This window comes from Drosophila arizonae, chromosome 4 (assembly GCF_054131065.1).
Source record: "Drosophila arizonae isolate 15081-1271.41 chromosome 4, UAZ_ARI_1.0, whole genome shotgun sequence".
Taxonomy (NCBI): Eukaryota; Metazoa; Arthropoda; class Insecta; order Diptera; family Drosophilidae; genus Drosophila; species Drosophila arizonae.
In genome coordinates this window covers 17,561,702-17,583,301 of record NC_142924.1, presented here as the reverse complement: position 1 = coordinate 17,583,301, position 21,600 = coordinate 17,561,702, and the positions used below count along the sequence as shown (strand labels likewise).

General features: G+C 40.5%; 1 protein-coding gene across 1 annotated transcript; it reads left to right on the top strand.

Moving 5' to 3' along the window:
• Positions 1-5,778: 5,778 nt before the first annotated feature.
• snky (ubiquitin protein ligase sneaky) lies at positions 5,779-8,570 on the top strand. The gene is made up of 4 exons (XM_089467655.1): positions 5,779-5,932; positions 6,110-7,086; positions 7,157-7,744; positions 7,812-8,570. The coding sequence occupies exons 2-4, from the start codon at positions 6,166-6,168 to the stop codon at positions 8,439-8,441; spliced, it is 2,139 nt and encodes a 712-aa protein (XP_089323781.1). The 5' UTR covers positions 5,779-5,932; positions 6,110-6,165; the 3' UTR covers positions 8,442-8,570.
• The last annotated feature ends 13,030 nt before the right edge of the window (positions 8,571-21,600 follow it).

Below are 21,600 nucleotides of genomic sequence, written 5' to 3'. Positions count from 1 at the left end.
CCATCAGAACTTTTGCCAATTTACAAATGAGAAACTCTACTCTAAATCCGAATTTGTCAATTTCGCATATATCGCAATCAGCCAATTTATGATTGCGATAGCTGCATTGGCTAAGAATCGTAATTCATTATTTCGATTTGCATAATATTTGAAAAATCAGATTATTGTGCACTACTCGAACTGCAGCTGGATCATTAGCAATGCAAATAGATGTGAATTTGGAGAATTTTTGGAAATTCGTTAACATTTAATGCCCAAAACAGTCAAATTTATTGTCATCGGCAGTTGCGTGCATAACATTCTGTGGCTTCAACTGTCCAAATTCATCAAAGTCCATCAAATGCAATGTCCGAATCACGCAACGATTGTGTCAAGCGTGAATTATGACAATGCGCTCGGAAGTGACCCCAAATACATATGGGGGAGAAGAGTGAAAGCTGGCGATAAGGCGTGACATGCGCCCCTAGCTGGCGGCTATGCATGTAAATAATTACTGCAAAAAAAAAAGAAAGAAAAACAAAACATCACATAAACAAAAACAACAGAAATAAAATTTATATCCAATAGAAATTTGTGTGCATAAATTTAGAAAATATTTTTGGATGAGAGAACAGAGAAATAAAATACCAAACTAAATTAGTTAATTAATGCAGCACAAACACAAAGCTCGGAGCTGAATTGGACGCGGGCGATCATCAATCATGGCACTGACTGTGACTGTGACAGTGACTGTGACTGTGGTAGTGACTGTGACTGTGGCTCTGCTCTCTGTTCAGGTATTCACTCTAATGGGTTCGGCTCAATTCTTTTGCGTGTCTCTGTGGGAGAACAGCTACGGGAAGTGTGACCGGCTTTCGCTTTCACTCACAGCTCGATTGACGTTCAAATTGGCCGCGGGGCCTGAAAAAAATAAATAAATACTATATTCACCAATTAGATGCCCACATATGAGACAGGTAAAATGATTAAGCGTCGCGCAACAACTCAAATATTATCTATAAATATCCAAAGTCCAAATTAATTATGAGCCGTCAAAGAGAGAGAGATGGGGAGAGAAAAAGAGAGAGAGAGAGAGAGAGAGACGTCAACTCTAAAAAACCACAATGTATCACATTTCGCGCTTTGCGGTTAGACTTTTTCTTATTTTTTTCGGAATACGCCCCTAAGCTGAAGGCAAACAGCGAACATCCATTAGACGACGCAGCACATCTCACAAATAAATTAAATATTGTGAAATAAAATAGCTCAGCTGCTGACCTGTTTCTATGCCAATATCGAAATGCTCTAACCAAAGAGCTTGAGTCTGTGAATGCGTAAAAATAATGTAAGAGGAATCAAATAGTCATAATAGCTCGAATTTGCATATGTCTGCAATAAATGTACCTAGTCCTTTCTCTGCGATTCTCATATGTACAAGATGGTATTCATTATAAACCTAGCTTACTAAAGTATATATATATTTATTATTATTATTATTTTTTTTTTTTTTAATTTTATTTCAGATCAGCTAATATAGTTGTTGTAATATTAACTACCTTGGGGTAAAAATAAAATTAAAATTCAAATAATATTTTTAATTAATTGGTTAATTTGTTTCCCAATCATATATTATATATAATGATAATTTCAATATGCCTCTTGTTCCTTAGAGTAACATTAAATCCCATCTCTGATTGACATTTATAAACGTCTGTTGTCCCTCATGGCTTTTGGTTGCCGCACATATTCCAGCTAAACCCTTTGGGTCTGCTCAACTCATTTGCCGCCTGGCTCATTATGGGGGCGGGCAGGTGTACGAAGTTGCTGTTATGTGTAAAGGTAGCCGAATAATTTGCATAAAATAAAAACAGAAGAACACAAAATAAAAACATAATGATAAAAGCAGAGAAAAACTGTGCTCTGTGCATTTTTAATTAATTAATTAAGGCGAGTCTCGTCAGTGCCAATAACGAGGCTATCAACGTCGACGCTGGGCTCGTATTATCGTAGCTTCATTCTAATCAACGCAAATATTTGTACTTGGATTGGGCTGGCAGGCGTTTGGAAGTTCGGGCATCGCTGTCACTGTGTTTGCATATGCATGAACTTAATTTTAATTAATATTTTATTATCTTAATTATGCATCGCACCTTGCCCAGCGAGCGAGCTGCGCCCTTTGGCCACCACTCCGCAGTCGGCAGTCGGCAGTCGTCGGCTTAGTTTTCGACCTTTTGCTTAACAAATTATGGCCATAAATAAAGTAAACGAGTTAAAAGTGGTTTTGCGTGTAGACAGCCAACACGGACATAGACAGAGGCCCAAACCGAGCGACTCCGCTACGCTGTCTCCTCCTGTGGCTGCGGCTGTGCCTGTGCCTGTGCCTGGTGTCTCCTGCCGCTGTCTGGCCTCGGTCTAGCCGCCGTCTGTTGGCGCTTGGCTAATGTCATTTTCATATTGGTTAGCTGTTGTTTTTTCTCTCTTCCCGTTTTATTATTTCCTCCTCTAACCCTTTGCAAAGGGTTAATTCCTTGACAAATGCGCCGAGCGCAGTGCACAAATTTATTTGTACACTTTGCTCTTGGTTGTCTCTTTGGTTAATTTGGACTGATTTATTGCTTTTTATTAGTGGCGCTAATTGGCTTAAGGTGGCCTGAGCTAAAGCTAACCATAAACCGAGCAAAGCATGGCAATAGCATCTGGGAGCGAGGCCAATAAATAATCAGCATAGATAGCAACAATTAATGCGGTTTTTATTAGGAAATTTATGTTTAGTAAAGCAGCTGTAAAAAAAACTTTAAAATAAATTATAAATAGCTGAAAATTAAAGAAGTAATGCATATATCAAATAAATATTAAAAAATAAATATATATTAAATAAAATAATAAAAAAATGTAATTAAAAATATTTATACATTGAAAGTTCAGTTTCATTAAGCTATTTTTCGAAGTCAATAAAATTATTTTACAAAAAAAAAATCATAATATCCTAAATCCTAATAGTTTTTTCTCAATTTGGCTCTATTGCTGTATTCCGCAGTTAAAAAACTTCTTTTATCAAAAAATTTCTACTTGAGTTCCCAAATAAAAAGTATAGCCTAGAAATCTTTTTATTAAAATATATTTATACACACCTTGACTATGTCTATTTACATCACAAAATTTTAACTGAAATTTATAAATAAAATATTTATTTTATATGTTGATATCTGAGTCCAACTGGAATGCATATACAATATATAACAAAATATACAATAAATATTATGAATATATTTTTATACATGCAATTTATTTCCTGATATCTGCGTGCACTTTCTTCAAGCCATATTCTCAAACTAACAAACTCGATTCATCTCAAAAACATCTTTCGGCCTCTCACTCTCTCTTCGGCCGGCATTCTTTCTGTTTCCTGTTGACAAACATTCTTCACTCAAAATATGTATTTCTTTCGTCATATCTCAGCCAAAAATGTTTCATATTTTGTGCAGTTGCCGCCCAATTAAATTTTGCCATTGTGATCATACCAAAATATTTGGCCAAAACCGAAAAAGAAAATGATAAAAGCAAGAGAACAAAAAAGCAAATAAAGACTGTTGACGCTTGGTTTGACAATGATGTTGCCGCCCTTTTTGAACGCAAATTCCATGAAAGCAGTCAGCAGTCAGCCGCGCGTCAACATGGAATACTGTATGTAGTTTGCTGGCCGGCCAGAGAGGATCCTGTGCAGTGGGCCCAGTTGGGTTTTGGCCGTAGTCGGCTTAGATGGAACATGAACAATTTAAACAAGCCAAACAGCGCAGACATCGACAACGACGACGACGACGACGACGGCGACGCCGGCGACGAAGACGAGCCTCGGCATTGCTGTGTAGCTGTGTTTTGTCTGGCTACAAAAATTGCAAGTGACAGGCAATTCATCATTCATTCGGTTTTTCGAGTTGACTGACTGACTGACTGACTGACCAACGAGGAGGCGGAGCTGACTGCCTGCCTCCGCCCCCTCGCCAGCCAGCAGGGCTGCCTGCCTGCCTGCCTGGTTGGCCGGCTGGTTAGTTGGGAGCGACTCCTTTTTTGTCTGCGCCAAAGCAATTTTATGGCCAGCAGGCCTAAAGCATAGTCAAGGCATTGACAATTTCATGCATTTAAAGCTAACACAAGTTGGCCAGAACAATGGTGAGTCCAGCACAGTGGTGCAAAATGGATGGACAATCAGATGAGAAAGAAAATGAACTCTAGAGTAAGTATTAATTCAAGCACAGTGGTACGCAATGCATAGAAAATTGATTGAAAACGGAAATTCAATACAGAGCCGCTAGTGTGCCAAGCACAGTGGCGCAATGTGGATAGAAAATTAGGTATATAAATAAATTGAACTAAAGAACTAATATGGTTAAGCACAGTGGTACGAAATGCATAGAAAATTTTTATAAATGGAAAATTCACTACAGATCTGGTGGTGTGCTAAGCACAGTGGTGCAAAATGGATACAAAATCAGGTATACATATAAGTAAATTGAACTAGAAAGCTGTATTTTTTGAAGCTCACTGATACGAAAGGCCTACCAAATTTATTTAAAGGACAAATGAATTCTAGAGCTGGTGATCTGCCAAGTACAGTGGTACAAAATGCATAGAAAATTTTCTATTATTAATAATTTAATTATTATCATTATTATTAATTATTAATTATTTAATTTAATTTGAGCTGCCGATACTACAAGCAAATTAGTACAAAATGCATCGAAAATTTAATAAACGCAGAAAACTCTGAAGCTTGGAGTGTTAATTTGAAACATATATAAAATAAATAAAAATGTAATTTGTAAAAAAATATATTCATGGCCACTTTCGACCCACTGTGCCATAGCTACTATTGCCCTTTTGGAATTTTAAATTGCTTAAGTATGTAAGCGTGTATGTGTGTTGTGTGTATGCCTTGGTGTGCTCAGCCGTTGACAGCCACGCCCGCCCCATTGCCTTTTGCTCGAGATGATGTCGTCAAAGTTGCAGCCATCGCTCCACGGGCTCCTGATGCCAGCGCTCTCTGCCTCCCCCACCCCACCCAATGGTTGCACCTCAAGGATCAATCAATTTTTTAGCACGACTTGGGCTGATGAAGTGCCGCCACTGGGAGCTGCCAGCCTTGCTGCCTGTTTAATATTCAGCGAGTAGCACCGTCAAGCGCGACGAGCAACTGCACCAATTTGGAGTTGCCCACTGGAACTGGCTCCCTCTCATTCTCTCTCTCTCTCTCTCTCTCTCTCCCTCTGGCTTGGCGGATTTTGATGCATTTTGATCGCTCAGCGCTGCAGTTCATAAATTTTTAAACGGTCGCCTGCAAAACAAACAAGCTCGAAATTTATTCATTGCAGCCAAGACACACACATGCACACACACACACACGCATGTAATCAATTTTTATTTTAGAGTCCGCTCAGCAAGGTGCCCGGGCAGGTGCAAAAGTTCCCTTGCTCTATTATAATTGGATTACATGCAGCTTCGGTTCGCTTCAGTTCAGGTTCGATTGGCTCGAGCGAAGGACTCTGCTCTAGCCGGTCTCGGCTGTGTCTGGTCCGCGGTCCAGTCTGGGAATGTGTGGAGCTGTGTCTGCTATGCTGCTCAGGCATTTTTAACGAGTGCCCAGTCGGGAGCTGCACTCATTTATAGTCTCTGTTTGGGGCGGCGTCGACTGCTGCTGCTGCTGCTGCTGCTCTTAAATGACAACGGGCAGAGCCAGCCAGCCAGCCGTCCGTCCGTCTGTCCGCCTGGGGAATTGCCAGTGTTGCGTGTGGCAGCTCGAGGAGTGCGCCATAAAACGGTTAAAAGTGAGGCAGTTTGAGAGCCTTAAACGCAGCTGCGCCCATTGAGCCAGCTTAATGCGCTGCCTCGACTCGCCTCCACTCGCCTCCACTCGCCTCCATTCGCCTCCTTTCGCCACTCTCCACATCTTTACGCAGTGCGTTAATCCTCCGTTTAACCTTGAGCTTAAACTATTTGTGTTTCAAGTGTCTCCTTTGCACTTGCCGTAATATGGCCATTGTGAGCTTAAGAAACTCTGGCTCGAGCGTCTCTCTTTCAGAAGTTTTTCCTGAGTCCTGTCGGAAAATGAGTTTCTGTTTTTCTCTTTTTCCAGATTATTTCACTTGGGGCTTTTCTATCAGTTTATCAAACTGTTTTGTGCTTTGAGTCATGTTTCACATATCGGACTTGATTGCAAAGATCTTGGCCTGGGTAGGCAAGCCCGTTTACTGCTTGCTCTATGGCCGGGACGATCTGGACTCCTGGTGGATGCGACTCACACGTCATCTCTGCAGCTTCGTGGTGGGCATCGTCTTGGGCTATTTGCTGTGGATTCTCTTCGCCATGAATGCCAACTTGGGTTTGATATTGGAGCGCTTGATGCCGGAGCGAATGGTAGTCTGGGTAGTCATCCTGTGGAGCGGACTCTCCTATATGCTAAGCCGCAATGTGCGTGTGATAACATTGCTGATGTTCGTCAGCCTGCTGGGCAAGGCGGGCCAGAGCTACTTGCGAGCGGTGGCCTTTGCCTTTGTCATTGCGGGACCCATTGACAATCTGGTGCAGAACGCGCAGGAGGTGGCTCGCGTGTTCTCCTGCACCACATTGCTCACCTACAATCTGACCAAGACGCGGTTCGATCTGATGGCCAAGCCCTTCACAAATACACTGCAAACGATGCGGGAGGACTTGGACGAGATTCAGGTCAATTTCAGGGAACTGCAGACCATTCTGGACGATCTCAAATACGGCGTGGAGAACACAAATATCGAGGACGACAAGTTTGGCCACAAGCAGCAGCGCAGAGCAGCCAAGAATGTCAGCGAGCCCGCTTTCAACAATTCCAGCAAACAGGTGCCCAAAGCGTCTGCCGTCCAGGCGAAATTCCTGCGCAACATGCGAAACCGTTGCAAGCATCAGCTGCGCAGTGGACATCGTGTCTGCCAGGAGATATTCCTGCAGGGCTATCGCAAGTGCACCACCAATTTTCCCGACTGGCTGGTGGGCGTCCTCTGCTGGCCCTACCGAGTCGATGTCATATGCAAAATCAACATGTTCGGCAATCCGGATAAGGTGTGCGATGCCTCAAAGGTGAGAATGCATTCCCTGCCAGAGATTTCTATAGCTCTCATTGAATTGTTTCTTTCTCATCCATTTGCAGGTGGTTCCTCCCAAGTTTGGCGAGACTTATGTCAAGCTCTTGGTGGCCGAGCATGAGCTCTACGACAATAACTCCAATATCGAGATCACCTATCAGCTGCAGAACATCACGACCTCCGAGCAGTTGCTGAGCGCCAAGGAGACCTCGGAGCAGTTCATGAAGGACTTTGAGCACAAGAAACGCATCTTTCAGACCGTCATGCGAGTGGTGGAGAAATTCATGTATTTGTTCGTGCTGATCGTCATATATTCGTCGATCCGATACCAATATCTGTACTGCACCGACCTGGAGTTTGACAATATTTACATAACGGACTACTTCAGGCACGTGGACGAGCGTCGCAAGCGGGAAAGGAAACGATCCGTACTGCCGCTGCGCAGCCACGAGAAGCCCATGTTTGTGGAGGGGCTGGGCAGAAGCGAGGGCAAGGCGATCCATATACTCAACTTCCTGCAATTGTCCCTGGAAATGGTGACAGCGGGCGTGTTCCTTGTGCTCGATCACCTGGTCGTCAGTCTGCTGCAGATAATACATCAGCGATCGCTGATCACCTATCGGCAGGAGGGCGAGCACGAGGTGCGCTTTCGTGTGAGTATGCATATGAATAGGAATTATGATGGGGCGCTTATTGAACTCGCTAACCCATCGCTTCCAGATCAATGGCACTGGGCTGATGGCTCGTCTGCTGCGCACCACCATGCGGAACTTCAACATACACGAGCGCGTCTCCACATCGCTCAGCAACGAGGAGTGCCTGCCGGTGGCTCATGTGCTGCCGCGAAGCTTTTACATCGAACTCTTGCTGATTTACCTAATCATCATACTGCTGATCTATGAGAGCGCCAAGCTGCTCGGCCTGCGTCGCACCATCTGCGGCTATTTCTACTACAAGCACGAGAAGAGGCGCATTCTCTACCTGTTCACCACGTTCCTGCGCTCTCGGCTCTACAATAGGGATCTGCTGCTCAAGCGCGCCGAGGAGAACCTGGCCTCGCGTCACCTCCAGGGCAAGAGGAATATATTTCTACTGCTGCGCCTCAAGGCGCCCAAATACTTTGGCTGGCTGGCGCGTTACGATTGCGGCAAGCGCCGCTGCCTCATCTGCAATGCTGTGGAGAACGACGAGTTCGTCATCTGCGACCAGTGCACCCTGCCCTATTGCAGGCCCTGCTGCCGCGAGCTCAAGTTCATCTGCATCTACTGTGGCAATCTAATGACAGCCAGAGATGACTATGATAGCTCTGCCACACGCGACGCCAATCTTTCCAATCGCAAGGAGAAGTAGTACAGCTAGCAAATCTCTCTCATTGAATAGAGTAATGTATATGTAGATATCGATTTGCAGAAAATGTAAAATTAGTTAAAAAATGCAGAAAGAAATAAGTAAGATTGATCTAGTTGGGATTTACAGCAATTATTCCACTTTTATTTCTTCCTTTGGAATGGGACGAGTGCTCCAGTTGGGATTTCTCGGAAAGAGGGAAGAACCCCTCCATATTCCAATTATTCCACTTCTCTTTCTTCTCTTGGAAAGGGAAGAAGTATCGAAATCTTGAAAATATACAAAATGTCTTTTATTCCTTACTGGAATCTATTAGTCGATTAATCCTTCCATCTGTCCCTTCGCCCGTCTATCCGTCTGTCCATAAAATACGCATATTTCTGAAATTTTTTGGGCAGACCGTCGCGTCGTTTTGACGGACGGAGGGAAGCACTGATTGACTCAGCTCATCATCCTAATTAAGCATAGACTACATCGAAGAGGAGGAGGTGGAGGCCACGCCTTTTTCTTACGTAGACTTTGACAAAATCCGTTATACCTTTAATTTTCATAGTCAATGGTTTCTTAAGGTAATCCAAATTGTGATCAGAGGCAACATTTGATACTTCGTAAAATCTTGCAGACTTCGTCGTAATATTTCATTTTTCTCTCTTCATTTTCTCTCTCTCTCTCTCTCTCTCTCTCTCTTTCTCTCTCTTTGCTCTTTATCTATTTTTCTCTGCACTCTTCTTGCTGATTTTATTAATATTTTCCTACTTTATATAGCAGCCATCTAAAATCGCTCTATACGTCCTCTCTTCACCTCAACTCTATGTTCCTTTGAATGCATCTAGAGTTTCTGGGATTCTTGTCAACTTGTAATGGGATCTGTGCAGTAATTGTCCATTTTCCAGTCTACAGAACTTAATTCTTGGTGGGCTTTTGAGTGTGTGTGTGTGCGTGCGTCCCTTTCAGCTCCGTTTGACTGTGAGTTCGCCTCGAGCGACGTCTGGTCTTTTCGTCTGCTGTTTGGCAACATTTCCTCAATCTTCGTCGGGTGTGGAGGGCAGGGGCAACCCTTTAGTCTGCTGTTGTCCTGTACCGGTCGCTCTCCTAATATAATTATGCACATGCCTAGGGTACCGCTCGATGTTGTAGTTGTTGTTGCTGTTGTTGTTGCTGTTGCTTTTACTGTTGCTGTCCTTAGACAAACTTTAACCAGGCATTATGCAGCCCCTTTTGCTGATTCGATTATGTCTGCAGAAATTTCAGCACTGCAGGATTAAGTTGCAAAATTGTTAATTAAAAATAATAAAAACGCTAATTGAAGAAATGCCTACAGCGAGCAGCAGCACCCGGCAAGACGGAACTTTTTCGGGTGCCCAAACAAAATTGTCTAGACTGTCTTGTGGGAGCGCGGGTAGGTGAGGGGGGGGGGGGCAGTTGGGGTAGCTGCTTTGGGGCACTTGGCGAAACAGTTGCAAGTTTGCGACAGCAGCTAAGGAGGCAAAAGGCGAAAGCGTCTTTGTTTTAATATTCATGCGGGCGGCATTCGTGCATGTAGTTTTGTGGGCGGGGCTACCTTCACTTACAATAAAATAATTATGCAAACAAAAGCAGCAGCAGCAGCAGGAAGAGTCACAGACATCGACAGCAGCCACAGACAGCTGCGTCTGCATTTGCGTCTTTCCATTGAAATTTCACACATTTCGACTCAACCCGCAACAGAAAAGCAAGCAAAGAAAATTTATAAAAAAAAAGACAAAAAAAAAAAAAAACACGGGAAATATGCGCAAATTTTCTTACGAAAAGCAAATACCAGAGCGTCAACGCTGAGAGTTGTGAAAAACCCCAAAGCAAGCAGGCAGTGCTCGCCCGCCCGCCAATTGACTCGCTCTGCCAGACTCTCAGTGTGCTGCTATGTCTTTCCATTCCTTTTTTTTTTTTTTTTTTTTTGGTGGGCATGCCGTGTGCGAAGGTGATTATTTGACGTTCACACCTTGTCCGCCAAGCCGTCTGTAGGAGTTGGAACTGGGCGAGGTCGTCGCTTGTCTCCCAGCTCCATCGCCATCGCCATCTCCATCTCCATCTCCATCTCCATTGTTGGCGGTTGTTGTGATCAGCCACAATAGTGACAGGTGTGACAGTGGTGCGACAGCAGAGGGCAAAGCAGAGGGCAGAGCGCAGGGTGGAACTCTGTGGGCAGGCAGCCCAGTTTTGTGGAGCAACGAGGCGGCTATGAAGATGTAAACTAGACGAGACGAGACGATGAGAACTGTAAAAAAGAAAAGAAGTGAAGAAAATTATTTCCTAGAAAAGCGTGGAGCAGCTGCTAAAACGAGCGTCCCATAAGGGCAGCCAAAAGGCTAAACAACTGAATTAAGTGGAGAGATACCCTGTAATGTTATAAAGATATGATAACCGAAACTATTTATAAAGGAAAAGCCAAAGCTGAAAAGAAATTCATAGATTTTTCATCAATCCTTGTGCATGTCAAGCTGACGAACCCAATGATGTGTAAGGACACCCTGTAATTGTATAAAAATATGATAACGGGTACTATTTATAAAGAGGAAGCCAAAACTGAAAATACATTTTTCATCAAATCTTGTGTATTTCAAGCTGAACAGTTGAATGAAGTGGAAATATACCCTCTAGTTTTATATATACATATATGATAAATGTAAATGTTCATAAAAGGAAAACCCATTCTTATTATTCATTAAATCTTGTGCATACCCAGCAGAAGGATTATATCAACAAGAGATATACCCTGTAATTTTATATAGAAATGTATAGATTTGTCACAAAATCTTACAGACATTACAAGCAGAAGAATTGAATGAGTAAAAGATATACCCTGCATTGTAGATATGACAACTGAAAGAAAATATGAAAGAGAAGTTTAGTCTGAAAATATATTTTAGAGTCTTTATCAAATCCTGAGTGTTCCAGTTCAAATTCCAATTACAGGGTATCATAAAATGGTCAAAATTAAAGTACATATTTCTTCTTTAGGGCGAATGGAAAAATGCCAAAGTGTTGGCAGCAAAAAGAAGAGAAAAGCAACAAAAAACTGTAATCGCATCGAGTTGCTAGTCGCTCTCTCGGTTGCCTTTTATCATGCGCTCAACTTGGCGTTGATAATGACGATGATGGTTAAGGTGCTGCTCAGGTCGCTCGATGATGGTCAGTGCCGTGCCGTGCCGTGCCGTGCCGTGCAGTGCATTGTTCTTGCGGTTTGGTTTTTGCAATTTACGAGGCCAGCCAGTGAACTATTTAGCCAAGCTGTTTCGCTGCATTATGCAGTCAGGCTGGGCAGAAAAGCGCAGAAAAAAGAAAAGGGAATTGGCAACTGGGCGGCTTCCTCTGTGCCAGCAGCAGCAGGTGGTAATGCGCAGAAATATGGTGCTGAACATTTCAATTAGAAAACGGCGAGTCTGAAAGAGAACTTTGAAACGATGACAGGCTGTCGTCGCCCCCATTAGAGGAGACGAGCGACGACGACCAGGTTGAGTTCAGTTTCGCGTCCCAGACGTACGTTCCGCCTTTGATGTGAGCTGACGAACTGCTGCGCCTCGTTCTGGGTAGAGTGATGTCTGGGTCTGGGTCTGCGCACTGCCTCTCCCTCTCTCTCTCACTCTCTCTCTCTCGCACTACCTGGCCTGCCTGCATCGCAGCTATTATTTCAATAAAAATTCTTGAATATTATTTCAAGTTTGTTGCGGCAGGTTATGTAGTTAGTCGTCTCGTCGCCATGCCCGCATTTAATCTTTATAATTAAAAATTTAACAGAAAAATTACTTCAGCATAAATGAGCGAACAAAATAAAAAATATGAGAAAAAATATCCAGCGTCTCTCTGGGGTGCACAGACGCGAACGTGTTAAAAATTGATTAAAGTAATTGATTTGTAAGAGCTGGTCAGCCAGCCAGGGCGGGAGGGGGCGAGGGCGCAGCACGTTAAGTTCTCAGCAGCAGAATGAAAATGGCTCAGGTAGTCTGTCAGCGGATAATGAAGGAATGTAGCTGTAGTCGGGCAAAAGCTGCTTTGCATATTTCATAAGAAGTTTTATAGACAAAGAGAGAGAGAGAGAGAGAGAGAGAGAGAGAGAAAGAGAGAGAGTGAGGGAGAGCTATTCATACTTCAACTTGTTTAGTTTTTGGTTAGACTGGCATAATAATACCTCCATTTCGTGTACTCCCTCATCCAATTGCAGATAAATGCACTTGTTAGCACACGCATTCCACAAAAGCAACTGGCGTGGCTGGTTGGGCTGGCTGAGCTGGCTGGCTTTGATGGCAAATATGCCTTTATATTCAAATCATATTCAAACCACATAGAAATCTCAGCTTTGTTTTGCAATTTCGCCAGTCAAACTTCAGGCAGCAGAGCTCGCCTGCAACAACAACAACAACAACAACAGCACAGATCCAATTTCACACAGACCCAAAAGCCGAAAACCGCAGCACCACAAATCTTTCACTGCAGCCGCACAAACATTTTTCTCTATTTTTCCCCACTTCTCTCTCTCTCTCTCTATCTGTTTGGCCCATTTTTTGAGCTATATATTAATACTCTAACAGCTGATATTATTTGTTAAAGAGAAGCTTTGAGGCAGCTTAAATATTATACATGTGTATATAATTATTATACCGTAGATCTGTATAAAAACTGCATCAGTAGAAAATATTCCACATTATATTCTGAATACTAATCTGACAGCTTAGCATTAAGCCTATCTTATCTCTGCATATTTAAATATGTTAACAAGTGATTTGGAGAGTGTTTAATCTTCGACACCTTTGGCATAGCTTTTTCTTTTTTTTTCTGTCCCTGGTTAGCTAAAAACCCCAAGCCGAAACTCCAACAGAGCCCGCTTTGGTATCTGTGCGTGTGCGGGACGCTCTGGTTGAACTCAAACTTTTGTGCCAACTGCTTTTGACTCTCGTTGGTGCTAGCACGCGAGCTGCAGCGCCATGGAGCTGGCTGAATTGGTGACGCCTTTGGTCTTTCACACAGGCCAGCAGAGCCAAACGAGCCAAAGCGCGAAAGAGTTAAAAGGCGCAGAGCACTGTGAAAAACGCCCGAGCCGAGGAAGGCGGCAGTCGAGGTATTTTCACCCTATTATTTCGAGCAATTTCATCAAAACTAGACGGGACCGGCCGCTGCTCCAAATTGTAACCACAACCAGCTAGCCAGAGCCAGTGCAAGTCCCAGTTCCAGGTTCCGTCCACTCCCGTCCAGTCCAGGCAACCTATTTTTTTCTAGCTTCCTTTGCTATTCCACTGTAATTTTTTTTTCTTTTGGTTTTCCCTCTTTTTGTTGTGCTCTCAATAGAGGCAGGCAGCAGGTTTCTTTCTTTTCAATGGCCAGCTACAACTACCGACTGTTTTTCTTATTTGGTTTCCACTTTTATGTAGATTGGTATTTATTTTCCACGCGAAAAACTGAAAGAAATACAAAAAAAAAGAAGCACAGAGTGGCAGCGGTTCTCACACTATGCGATTTTGTTGCCTGCCTGTAGTAGTAGTTCCTTAACTCTCCTCATCGCTCTTATTATCGCGTCAAGCTACAGCAACAACAACAACAACTAGACAGAAGAAACAGCAAGAAAAACTAAAATGCTGCCAGCAACTTGGCTGTGGAACTATTTTGCGGTCCGTTGCCTGACAAATGGCAGCAACGCCATCGTCAGAGCATTTAGCCAAAGTCCAGGGAGTCGACGTCGACTGCCACAGCCAGAGACACCCAGTCAGACCGAGAGCCACACAGTCAGAGTCAGAGTCTGAGCTACAGCCAGCCAGTGGCCGCCTCTGGGTATAGGCTTTGTAGTCTACTTTTCTTTGGCTACTCTTTCTGAAGAGGTTATATTGGTAGAGGCGATAAGCGACAGTTATGAAGATAAGAGTAGAATCTAATAAATTGGATAGATAGGTAACAGGATAAATGAAAAGAAGTAGATAAAAACAGATGAATATATTTCTAGAAATTTATTTACATATGTGTGTCATATGAAAATTTAATAAATATAAAATTTAATGAATAAAAATCTTGATAGAAGTGTGGACAGATAGATGAATATACATATATTTATTAATTTATTAGTATTAAGATTTGACAATCATTGGAATAGATTTTTAATAAAAATTTGTAATTTTAATTATAAAAAAATATAATAAATATAAAATTAATTTTAATAATATAAATACAAAATCATATTAAAATAATCAAGTTAATAAATATAAATAATAAAAATTAATAATGCCAAATTAATAATAAATAAATAAATTAAAAAGTATTAAAGAAAAATTGCAATTAAAAAATTACTTTAAAAATATATAAAAAATTAATTTAAAATTTGTTTAATTCAAAATGATAATAAAATAATAAAGCTATTTAATTAAATAAAGAATAAAATTTTAAATTATTATAATACGCAATGCTCAAATGGAATACAATGGATCTAGAAACGCATATACCTGGACTCCCAGCTCTGCAGCTAGATAGACAGGTAAATAAATTGCATAATAATTTAATAAATATATATGCTGATATCATATTATTAACATTTACAAAGTAAGCAACCGATTTTACTTATATATTCTTTATTTAATCCAATTTAATATAAATTTCATATCATATGCTTTGTCTCTTCGACAACAATATTCCCAGCATTCTTTCCTTCAAGTTTTTTCCCATTCATTTCTCTCAGAGAACAAAGTAAATTAGGCACAGCTGCGCTCTTATTGATTTCATTCAGAATTTTCAATTTCTCTCCACATTTAATCGCCTTGAGGAAGAGCATTTCAGCTTCGTCATTCGATTTCGATGCCGTGTGTTTGCTGCGCTCGTTGGTAATTAGATTTAGTTTAGCGCACAGATTTTGATACGTTAATTGTAAATTGTGCAAATACGTATAATTGTGTGCTGCCTGAAGATAGCTGGCTCCGATTTGCCTGGTTGCCCTCGCACTCCAACTGCGACTCCAGCTGCCTTTTATTTCTGCTTTAGTTTTGCTAAATTAGCGACTGCTAATGCCGGGATGCCCCACTGCCCTCGCCCCCCCGCCTTATGCCAGCTCCACTCATTGTGGCGTGAAGAAGACAAATGCCGAGCATTCTTTTCTCAAGCCTTTTGGCTACGCTTTTGATATGTGACCGCGTCGAGAACTGGGCATGACCACTGCTGCTGCAGCTGAGGCGCAATTAATAGCCACGACAATTGCCGCAGCGCATCAGGTTCCCACGTGGAATCCATAGTACACCCAGCTGGCCCAACTTCTCCCTTTATGTATGAGTCAACAAATCCCTTTAAATAACAATCATTAAAGGTTCAGAGCAGCCTAATTGGAGCTCAATTCATTTTCGATTATGTTCCCATAGACGAGGCGTAGCCACGCCCTGTCCCAATCCATAATGGAGCCCATTATCCTGTTGTGGTAGCCGAATCATCTTAATATAATGATTGCAAATTAAATTCTATTCGCACAAAGGCGAAAAATGAGAGATTTCTTGCGAGATGAGACTGAAATGTGGCGAGGGCTGCCATTAGAGTATATATATGTATATGTATATATATGTATATATATGTTAATATATTACTTTTAAAAATCCTTCAAATAATTCTTATACATTCTTGTGGCGAGGGTTGACTTTAGAGTATATACATATATAGAGTATATTTTATGTTTAAAAATTATTTTTAAAAATTCTTCAAATATTTTTATACATCCTAGTACCCAAGGCTGCCTTTAAAGTAAATATATAAAGTATATTTTATGTTTATAAATTATTTTTAAAAATTCTTCAAATTATTCTTATACATGCTTGTGGCGAGGGCTGCCTTTAAAGTATACATATATAATATATAATACATTTATAAATTATATTTAAATTCTTCAAATATTTCTTATACGCCCCAGTCTCATTGATGACAAATCAAATTATCTGATCTACAGTCAGGCTTTAAAAAATACAAAGCATCGATTTAATGAAGATGGTATAAGAAATTTCGTTATTTCTCCGCAGCCGCCGACATACAGATATGATAAAACTCAACAAGTTGCACTTGGTTATGTGTATAATGGGTCTGCCAATTCCGGGAACTCAACCTTTTCAGCTACCTTTGGCCAAATTATGCGCTTCACTTTAAAGCTGCATAGTCTGGCGATGCGTAGTCCGCTCGATATATCCACTTGCTATACGCTGGCTGAAAAAGGAGACTTCGCCGGAATACAATAACAAAATTATCATTGTCTCCTACATCTCATTCGCTTAATGTGGATCCATCAATCTGTGTCCATGCGGCGCGCGACTGTCAAACACCGACGAGAATGAGTGAAAGAGAGACAGAAAGTGAGAGGGAGGGGGGGTATGATGAGAGGTAGACGACTTCGACGGACCATCAATCGCATTAAAACCATAAAAGGATTGCTCATACGCAGCCAAGACTGGGAACTGGCGATTCATTGCTGTTGTTGCTGTTATGGACTGTTTATTTTCAGCTCTCTCTTTATTTCTTTACAAGCCGGAGCGGCGGCTGTTTAGGCCACTGATGAAAAAGAATTTTTAAGTCCATTGTGTGTAGTGTTAAAAGTGCCCGAAATGTGCAAATGTCTGCGTGTGTGTGTGTGTGTGTCTTGAGTGGCGAAAGGACAAAATGTCACAAAAGCGTGACGATGTGTCGTAAAGTACCCAAACACTAACCCAAAGGGCCAGCGGCTGCTGGGGCGGGGCGGTGCTGGCTGAATGGGTTGCGCAGAGTCCGGTGCGGCGTCTGGGACATGGCTTTTTACTACTTTGTGTTTGCTTCGCTGCGCTTTTTATGATTTCCATGTGCCACACTCGACTGTCAGCAGTCAGTCAACGCAGTCAAGGCAGTCAAGCGGTCCCATGCATGCAGCACAGTCCCTGTCCAAATCCCAGTCTCGGTCCCTGCTCCAGCTTCATATCCAGATCCCAGCTCGCGCTCCACTGCTGGCTTAATCAGTTCACTTCTGTTCAGCTCGAAAGGTTGCCCCGTCGCACAAAGAGTCTTTGGCATTGGCATTGGCTTGGCTTGCCTTTTGGTTCAGGCTCTTTGTTATCTGAAGCATTCATGTGCGACATACCAAGCAGACACAAACATGCTCACATTATTGCATGTATATATATATACATTATATATTTGTGTATATATCTGAATATTTTATAATGGGCTCTTCGCTTCGTTTTATGGCAGCATACACACACACACATACATATAAATATGTGCATGTCTCTGCCTTGGGCTGCGGCTCTTTAAGCGTTTGTTTGCTGTTGATTTTTCAGCTGTCCAATTAGTCATTTTCATCGGCTTAAAAAGTTTATTGGTAGCCACGAAATGCGATTTTAACTGCCCGATCAACCGCCCGCCCGCCAACATCTTTCGGCTGCCTTCTTTTTCAGTTTTATGCTGCGCTCGAGTGGCTGGCAATTAAAACTATAAATGTCCGAAAAAAAAAAGTCACGATACGCCAGCCTTTATGGCCAATATATGTACCTAAGTATAAATAGTTGTTGTTAGCCCACTTACTCAGCTGCTCCAGACAAAAGTCTAGACAAATTTTGCAGTGCTTTTAATTGCATGTTAAGTGCCACTCGAGCCAAAGTGGGCGAAAAGTTGATTTTTGTATGAGCTATTGAAGTTATTGGAAAGCTGAGACCAACACAAAATGCACTAAATATATATTTGACATGTTTCAACAAAGGATTCGATGGCTAAGGAGTGGAGTGGAAGAGGCGAGCATGGGAGTTTTCCCAAAGGGTTTCATGGCGCTGAGGAAGAGGACAACAAATTTTTAGTAACTGTTAACCAAGCTTAGTGAAGCACGAGCTCATAGTTGATAGACTAAATTTAATTAATTTTTGAAGAATTTAGCTTGAAGGTAATTGCATTTCAACATGTTGTGTACTTGATGTATAAATGAATAAAATGTTGATTTAAATATATTTTATTTCACTCTTTAAAATATGTAAACTTGCATGAAGTAGATGAGCACTATATATTATAAAATATTGATTTAAATATATTTTATTTCACTCTTTCAAATATGTAAAGTTGAATTAAGTAGATGAGCACTATATATTTTTGAATAATTTGCTGTAGTGTATAAAATATTAAATATTTAAATAAAGTGTATAAAATATTACAAATATGCTTATATAGTAATTGTAAAATTAATATATAAATTATAATATTAAGTATATAATATTAAAAAGAGTCAGTAAATACTATTTAAATAATTATCAAAAATAGTGGAACAAGTGAAATGCCTTCCCTTTAAATATTTCTTCAAGCCATTTACTTCTACTTTTTAGCTTTCAAATATAGAAGTATATATAAAATTAATATTTAATACATAGAAGCTTAAAAATGTTTAAAATATTTTTTACAAATGAATATATAAATTGTAATATTAAGTATATAATATTAAAAATAGTCAGTAAATAATTATCAAATATAGTGGAACAAGTGAAATGCCCTCCCTTTAAATATATTTTTATTTCTTTTTTATTTTCAAGCCATTTACTTCTACTTTTTAGCTTTCAAATATTGAAGTATATGTAAATTTCATATTTAATAGAAGTTTAAATATGTTTAAAATACTTTTTACAAATTCTCTGTTTAATACATACATATATGTGTACATATGTATGTAAACGCAAATATAAATTCCCATAAATGCTTTCTAGACATTAATGCCATTTCCTTATAATTTATGCTCCCTTAATGCATTTCGCATCCACTTTTCGCTCAGCTGCTCATACGAGCTGTTAATTTGTTGTATTCTAGACTGGCCTACATAAAATGCAAAATGAAATCTATATTAAGTTGTGTGAGTGACTATCCCTTTCGGGCGAGGCACTTGTGATATAATTCATTGCAGTTTCTATCTCTCTCGCTCGCTCTCCTTCTGTCTCTCTCCAGCTGCTTCCGCTGCTTGTTGTCTCTTGCGCGTGAAATTCACAAGAAATTAACACAATTAACACTTTAATTGCAAACTTCCGTTTGCGCTACTTTTTCTTTGGGAAGTTCCGCCAAAGTGAGCTCTGCCAGTGGGACAAAGACAGGCATTGCAACGCTTCGCAGTGTCTCCGGCCTCGGCTTCGGCCTCGGCATCCTTTTTTTTTTTTTTTTTTAACATACATTATTTTCTTTTTTACTTTTAGTTGGCGCCGTCCCGCACATATGTCTGTGTATTGCAAATAAAGTGAACGGCGTAGTAGACTTTGCTTTGCCTCAAATGAAAGCAATTAACACTTTAATGACACTTCCAAATGCCCGCACAAAGGCGCCGAGCGAACTTTCGAGTGAATGAAATTTGCCTGAGGGTAGTAGAGGGGTGGGACGGGGAGGGGGCACAGGCATACGCATTACCCACATTTTCCCAGCTGTATTTTCGCCTAGGCTTTTCTTTTGTCGAAAAATAAACAAATGTGCCAACTGTCGCACCGGTCACATCTCAAAAATGGCTCCAGCTCTTATTCTCGTCATCATTAAGATCGAAATTGGCCAGGCTACCAATTGAGGTCTCACTTTTATGCAGTGCTTGCCCCTGGCCAACTGCATAGACGAGTTATTATGCGTTTTCCTAATTAGAGAGAGCAAAATAGTTAAATTCCATAGATGGCCAGCTTCTGGCATGTGCAGGAAATTGCCAACGATGCTCTCTGCATCCTCCTTATTCTTTTATTCTCCTCTCAGCCAATTCTCATTTGCTCGTGATTATAGGCCAGCTCATTGTGAATGATGTGTGTGCTGGCTTGCCAGAATTTGATTGCTTTTCACATTTAATGCGCACACTTGACACTTTTGCCTCTGCTCAGCTCAGCTCAGCTCAGTGCCGCAGGCGGCCACAGAACGAGTCTTTGCACTGAGCTGCAAACGATTCTCTATGTAGTACAAATTAGCCACAGGAAATCATAGACTGAGTGTGAAAGAGAACGGGATAGCTCAGCAGATTGCGGTTGCTGAGGAGATTATTAAAGTGTGAAGTGCGGTGCAGGCTATTAGAATTGTCTCTGCTGATTGATTGAGGAGCAACGTAGAGTTGAAGTTTTAAGAACTGGCAAATATTTCTTAAATTTATATATGTGCATAGATAATTTTATTTATTGAAATTAAATATTCATATTGGCCAGCATTTTCTCTTTAATATTTCTTTTATGTACTACTTATAAAAATAAAAATAAAATAAAATGTATATATATAAATATATATTTTCAATTATTAATTTATTGTTAATAAAAAAAATATATATCACATTTATAAATAAATTAATGTATTAATATTTTGAAATCGTTGAATATGCTTATTTGAAATCAAATAAACAAAGATATATGTATATACATATATAATTAATAATTAAATAAGTAGTAATCATAATAATAATTATAATAATAATAATAAGTATCAATAATATAATTATATTAATAATTTAGTATGTTAATATTTTGGAATCGTTGAATAGATACGCTTATGTTCAATAAAATGTAAATTATGCTCTTTTATTTAATTAAGGAAAATATGTAGTTTTCTTTTAGTAAACTTCTATGGCTTAAATACTCTTTTCAGTGTTAGAGCAACGATTTACATACATGTATGTTGCATTGCGTTGCTCTTATTAGAATTGGACACTTCTAATTGGAATCTGCCTGTAGTTTAGTATACGATATCTCTCGTCATTTGAGTATAGATCTTCCATTCCTCTATTGAACCAACTTTTTACTCTTGTTTAGCTCTATAAAGACAATTTAAGTATATTACTTATCAGGCTCTCCACAAGCGACTCTTAATACTGATATAGCTCTACAAAGACTATGCCTTCTCTATATTCTTATATAACTCTATACAGACTAAGCCTTCATTTAATATGCCGCCTCTTCTCCTATGTTTCTCTCCAAAATCAGCTATGCATAGCCCTTCGTAAATTTCATCCAACTTGGCAGCTAGGGCTTGGCCAAGAAACACAAAAAAAAAAATCCTATCCGCTTGCTAGGTTTTGTTATTTGAGGAGTGAACATCATCAAAACCTTAAGAGTTTCCTTTCAACATTAAACTCGCACCCGCCGTGAATAAAACATATTTCAGCTTGTGGCACAGCTCCGTTTGCTTGTTGCCTGTCGCCTTTTGTTGAAGCAGCACCAGCAGCAGCAGTGCC

Coding starts and splice junctions, on each gene's coding strand:
- snky (XM_089467655.1), top strand. CDS start 6,166: ATGTTTCACATATCGGACTTGATTGCAAAGATCTTGGCCTGGGTAGGC. Junction 7,087..7,156: donor AGGTGTGCGATGCCTCAAAG/GTGAGAATGCAT, acceptor ATCCATTTGCAG/GTGGTTCCTCCCAAGTTTGG. Junction 7,745..7,811: donor AGCACGAGGTGCGCTTTCGT/GTGAGTATGCAT, acceptor CATCGCTTCCAG/ATCAATGGCACTGGGCTGAT.